Genomic DNA, 5,464 nt, shown 5'->3' with positions numbered 1-5,464 from the left:
CGCCGGCGTGTCACAATGTGCCGCGGTGGCATCGCCGTGACCCTGGCCACGGCCACCAGCGGGTCCCCATTGTGGCGGCGCGCCGTTGTCGGGCAGCTCGGGCAGAGGCGGCTCTCAGCCCGGCGGCACTGCCTGGCGCAGGGACACGCGTGCAGCTTCGCGCAGGTCTGCCTGGCCACAGCGCCATGGGACAGGCGAACTGCTGCGGCGCCCGGGGCGCTCCCGCTGCCGGCCCGCAGGCACGGCCCGCCACCCGCGGCCACGGGGCTCCCGGCGCCCGCCTGGGGCTCTGGAGCAGGGCGGCCTGCCGGCCCCCGGCGCCGCTCCCCGCCTTCGTGTCGCGCAGGAGCCCCCAGCTCCTCCTCACCCAGCGGGTGCAGGTGACACGGCACCAGCGCACGCAGCACCGCCACCTCCTGCTCTTCCCGCACGCCGTCGCCATCGCCAGCTTCAAGTAAGGACATCCCGCCCGCCCGGCCGCCTCTGCCCCAGCCCACAGCTCTGCCAGGCAGGACGCCTGCGCTTGCCCCCGCCGCGCACCCCCAGGAGCCCGTCCCTGCTCTTCCTCCCGGCAGATGCGGCTCCACCTTCCGGCTGAAGCACCGGGTGCGCCTCAGCGAGCTGTGGGTGCTGTGCCGCCAGGAGGCGGCGGTGGCGGCCGGGCCTGAGGACGACGAGGAGGTCTTTGGCCTCAAGTGCAGCCAGACCCTCATCCTCGTCTGGCCCTCCAGCCTCTGCGTGGTGACTTTTGGGTGAGTGTGGGGGCCCCGCACGAGTCCCCGTCCTGCCCCACGCGGCTCGGCCCCGTCCCGTGCACTCTGCCCACCGGGCGCGGGCAGGAGCTGTCGGGGCGCCGCCTGCGTCCACAGGAGGAGCAGCAGCGCGGGCTGAGGCTGTTTCTCCTTTGTGCCGCAGGTCGCCGGAGGTGAAGCAGCTCTGGCTGGACGCCATCCTCAGGTGAGCCCTGCCGCCCGATCCCCGCTGCCGGTGGCGCCCAGCGGGAGGGCGGGGAGTGCTCCCGGTGGAGCTGCCGGCACCAAGAGCCCCCGCTCGGTGGGGGAAAGGTGCAGCCACTGCCGCCTGCAGCTCCTGGCACAGCAGCGGGAGCCGCTTCGCCTCGGGCTTGCAAAGGGGCAGCAAGCGGCGGGAGGTGTCAGGCCAGCTGCTGGCTGGCAGGCCTGGGGCGCCCGAGGCGCTGCTGTGCGCCTGCCTGAGCAGGAGGCCCGTGGAGAGCAGGCGCGCGGGCGGGAGAGAGCGGTGCTGGCAGCCAGCGCGGCTGCAGGCTCTGCAGGGTGCGGGGCCCTTGGCAGCGCTGGGCTGGCGGCCAGGAGGCAGGGCAGCGAGGGCTGGCGCTGAGCGAGCTCTTTGTGCGCCCTTCCCTGTGCGCAGGCAGAGCCAAGGAGCCCCGGGAGCCAGAGTCACCCGCCTGCCCTCCCTGCGGCTCCTCACCAAGGTGGTCGGCTTCTACGGGCCCGTAAGTGTCCGCACGGCCTCCGCTCCGCCCCGAGAGCCCCGCGGCTTTCCACACCCCACCGCGCGACGCCTCTCTCACGGAGCCTCTCTCTTCTCTCGCCCAGGAGGTGTCGCTGACCGCCAAGACCGTGGAGGCGCTGGTTTTGGCAGAGGTGAGCAGGGGCTGCCTGTGCCCGGCCCTTGCCGGCTGTGGCCGGCAGGGATCTCAGCACAGTGGCGGCAGCTGCCCGGGCCGGGCGCAGGCAGGAAAGCCCTGCTGCCGCGCCAGAGCCCGCCACCCCCTGCCTCCCTGCAGCACCTTGCTCGAGGCCCTGGCTGCTGAGCGGCGCCTCCCTACCCTCAACCCCTTGCTTGCAGGCTGACGCCAAGAGAGGCCCCCCGCGGGCGGAGCCTTCGGCCAGGGAAGAGGGGCTTTGCCACTCGGCTGGTGAGTGCCAGAAAGAGAGCGAGGAGCTGCCTCCTCCCGTCCTGCTTGCAAACGGGCCCTTCGGCAAGGCTGCCTGGCCCGCCACCAGCGGTGACACGCCGCAGCAGAGAAAGGCGCTCGGCAGCGGCAGCGGCAGCGGCAGCGGCAGCGGCAGCTGCTCTTCTTTTCTCTCCCCCTGCAAAACCGCTGCGCCTGTCAACGCTCTGCAGCAGCCCCTGCAGCCCGTGGCACTGCACGCAGACAAAAGGCTCCCCACAGGCGCTGGCTGCGCCTGCTTTTCTGAACGCGGGCCTGCTTTCCTTGTGCTTGCAGCAGATGGAGCGAAGGAAGGGAAGAAGGTGGTGATCTCATGGCCGCTGGCTTGGAGAGGAACGGCTGTCCCCGGGGACTGCCCAGGGCAGCTGGGCTCTGGCCCCCAGGTGGCTCTCTTTGGGCAGCCGCTGGCACTGCTCTGTGGTGAAGGTGGCGCCCTGCCCCAACCACTCCAGGTAAGCAAGCCTGGGCCCAGAGCTCTCCCGCTGGTGGCGTCTCGCGCCACGCAGCATGCCCAGCACTGCTGCTGGGGCTCTCAGCACAATCAGGTTCCTCCCAAGGGAATCTACGTGGAGCGAGAACGACAGCTAAGCCAAGGAAAGCAGAGTGCACGGCCACGTCCCAACCGGTCTCTTTCTGCCTGCAGGAGCTCCTGGCTCTTCTCTATGAGAAAGGGCCGGCCACTGAGGGGATTTTCCGGAAAGCTGCCACCGAGAAGGCCCGCCGAGAGCTGAAAGAAGACCTTAACAGAGGCCGGAGCGTGGATCTGGCAAGCCAGCCCGCGCACCTGTTGGCAGCGGTGCTGAAGGTGAGGTCTGCTGACTTGTAGCTGGGAGAGCACGTGGGAAATGTGCTTGGGCCCATGTCAGTGCCTAGCCTGACCGGGGAGCTGAAAGCAACCTGCCTCCTAGTGAGGCCAAGGCACGCAGATGCTGCCTCGCTGCTCACTGCTAGCGTTGAGAGCCTCACCTGAGTGCCTTGGCCTTGCAGGACTTCCTGAGAAACATCCCCTCCAAACTGCTCGTGGCCGAGCTCTATGACAAGTGGCTGCTAGCGCTGGAGAAGCCCAGGCAGCAGGAGAAAATTGAGGCCCTGCGAGAGTAAGTTTGGCAGCCCGCCCCACCACCGCTCGGGCGCAAACGAAGGAGGAGCAGCCCCTGCAGCCTGCATTCCTCTTCCTCTTTGCTTGTGGTCCCTCAGGGTGGCTGGCAAACTGCCTCGAGCAAACCTCCTCTTGCTCCAGCGCTTGCTCTCTGTGCTCCACCATATCAGCGACAATGCAGAGAGCAACCGGATGGATGCCAGCAACCTGGCAATCTGCGTGGGGCCAAACATGCTCAGCCCCGACATGGACAACTTGCTCCCGCTGGCCGTGCAGAAAGAGAGCATTGACAAGGTGGGTTGAATTCAGCAGCTTGCTTCCCGCTGAGCTGAGCCTAAGGCGGCCTTAGTTGCTTCGGGCCACCTGAGGCTCTGAGCTAGGCAGCTGCGCAGCTGGGGGGTACAGAAACGTCCGTCAGGAGCACGGAAGGCTGCGCAAGACATTTGCAGCCCCTCGCACTGAACTCGGTGGCTTTCTGTGTGCAGGTGACACTGCTGGTGGCGTTCCTCATCGAGAACTGCGCAGCAGTGTTTGGGGAGGACGTTGCCTTGCCGCTCAGGCCCTCGGCCGACGAGTCACCGGAGCACACGGACAGCTCCACAGGTAGGAGCGTGCACTGCTGATTGTGGTGGACCCAGGGCTGCCGGGTCACGTTCTCTCATTGGCTGGCAGAAGACATCTGTGGAAGGGCAGAGAGGTGCAGAGGCTTCCCGAGGGAATGGCAGTGTTTTTCTCCTGCCACACTGTGCAGCAGTGCAAAAGCACAACACCCCAAAAACTTTCCTTCCAGATGGCACCCCTCCGTAAACACGGGTAAACCTCCGCTTGTCGCCTAGTGGCTAACCGTGGCCTAGAACTGCCCTCTCGCAGCACATCACTGCCCTTGGTGGTACTTGTGTTTCCTTACCTTCTCCTCATGTCCATAGGAACGAAGGCTGCGCCTTTGCATCTGCCGGGGGGGCACGGTGCCACAGGGAAAGTCCCCTTGGATCTTCAGGTGGCTGCCAGAAAGTACCTCACAGGCTCTTTCTCTCCACAGAACGCCCCTGTGCTGCTCCGCAGAACAGCTGTGCCTGCGACAGCCCTGAGGCTGGAGCTGCAGGCAGCCCCCCGCCCTCGGACATGGAGCAGCCCAAAGGGGGAAGCGCTTCTGTGAGCAGCAGCTATCCAACCTGCGCCTCTGTCCCTTTGCTGGCTATTGGGAAGAAGGATATCAGCAGGATGGAGAGGAGCTTCTCCGAGCCGAACCTGTCCTTCTAGGCCAACAACTTGGCAGGCAGCCGAAGGGACCCGGAGGCAGCCAAAGGGGAGGAGCTTTTTCCCAGGCAGCAGGAAAAGCTAAGGCTGGAGAAGAGGGCGCTGGAAAAAAGGCCTTGCCAGCTTGCCTCCACGCTTAGCAAATCGCCCTCTCTCCCCAAAATATCCTCCAGCTGCTCCCTGGAGAGCCCCTTCTCTCCTCGGATGGCTCGCTCTTCCCCAGCTCTAGCCTAGTTTCCCTCCTTAGGCCCCAGAAAAGCTTCTCAAAGAAGACCCAGGCTTTTCCCATCAAGCCCGCTGAGAGCACAGCAGGACACCTAGCCGAGAGATCAGATAGTGCTTCAGGGCATTGTCTTTTGCCAGCCGCAGCAAAGCGCTCCAAAAACATCCCACCTTTTGGAGGCCCGGAAGACGTGAGGTTTCCGAGAGCCAGCTCCTCAAGGAAAGACAATCTGTTCTGCTGCACACCTGTCCAGGCAAGGAGGCCCAACAAGAACAATCCTGTCAAGAGGTTACAAGGCTCAGCACCTGCTGGAAAGGAGGACGGAAAAACCTGTGCCAGAATCTAGATGCGTGGAGGTCCCAGATATTCCGGCACCTTTGGATGCTGAAAACTTGCAAGGCTGAGAAGGAATGTTGGTGTTTTGAGGGCCTAGAAGACGTGAGGTTTCCAAGAGCCAGCTCCTCAAGGAAAGACAACCCGTTCTGCTGCACAGCTGTCCAGGCAAGGAGGCCCGACAAGAACAAGCCATTGCCTGTGGGGTATCGGCAAAGGCCCCATTTCAGGGCAGTGGAAGAAGTGTTTAGAGAGCAGAGGAATGGTGGAGCAGAGGAATGCGGCAAGAGCACTCTCTTAGGAAGAGCCCACAAAGGACTGCCTGACCACTCAAGCTCCCTCCGACAGTTCCCCCCATGAGACCCACAAAGGCAGAGCAGGATGCTTTGCCACCCTGCCCGTGCACCAGCCGAGCACAGGACGCAGCGGAGATGGCTCCAAGGCATGTGCTTAGGGTCCAAGTTTCTGCCCTCAAGCATGTGGAGGTGGCAACTGCAACCCCCAAGGAAGGCTCCTGCTGGAAGAAACTCTGGTGTGAGTTTCCCTCACGCTGAATGACCCCTTCTCGGAGCTGGTCGATGGAGAGACAGGTCTGAGTTCTGTCACGAGATTACAA

The 5,464-nt window shown here is 64.5% G+C and overlaps 1 protein-coding gene across 1 annotated transcript in view; it reads left to right on the top strand.

Annotated features, from left to right (window-relative positions):
• LOC138066604 (T-cell activation Rho GTPase-activating protein-like) overlaps nucleotides 1-4,881 on the top strand; it is a 5,221-nt gene extending 340 nt beyond the window's left edge. The window contains exons 2-12 of the mRNA XM_068936485.1: nucleotides 576-752; nucleotides 916-957; nucleotides 1,087-1,225; nucleotides 1,578-1,625; nucleotides 1,831-2,050; nucleotides 2,213-2,388; nucleotides 2,580-2,741; nucleotides 2,924-3,033; nucleotides 3,134-3,329; nucleotides 3,521-3,638; nucleotides 4,075-4,881. Of these exons, the coding sequence (XP_068792586.1) occupies nucleotides 576-752; nucleotides 916-957; nucleotides 1,087-1,225; nucleotides 1,578-1,625; nucleotides 1,831-2,050; nucleotides 2,213-2,388; nucleotides 2,580-2,741; nucleotides 2,924-3,033; nucleotides 3,134-3,329; nucleotides 3,521-3,638; nucleotides 4,075-4,295 (1,609 nt within the window). The 3' untranslated portion in view covers nucleotides 4,296-4,881. The remainder of the gene's footprint in view (nucleotides 1-575; nucleotides 753-915; nucleotides 958-1,086; nucleotides 1,226-1,577; nucleotides 1,626-1,830; nucleotides 2,051-2,212; nucleotides 2,389-2,579; nucleotides 2,742-2,923; nucleotides 3,034-3,133; nucleotides 3,330-3,520; nucleotides 3,639-4,074) is intronic.
• Nucleotides 4,882-5,464: the final 583 nt, after the last annotated feature.

This window comes from Struthio camelus, chromosome 3 (genome assembly GCF_040807025.1).
Source record: "Struthio camelus isolate bStrCam1 chromosome 3, bStrCam1.hap1, whole genome shotgun sequence".
Taxonomy (NCBI): Eukaryota; Metazoa; Chordata; class Aves; order Struthioniformes; family Struthionidae; genus Struthio; species Struthio camelus.
The sequence above is the reverse complement of the archived record's forward strand: the minus strand, read 5'-3'. Positions and strand labels throughout refer to the sequence as shown.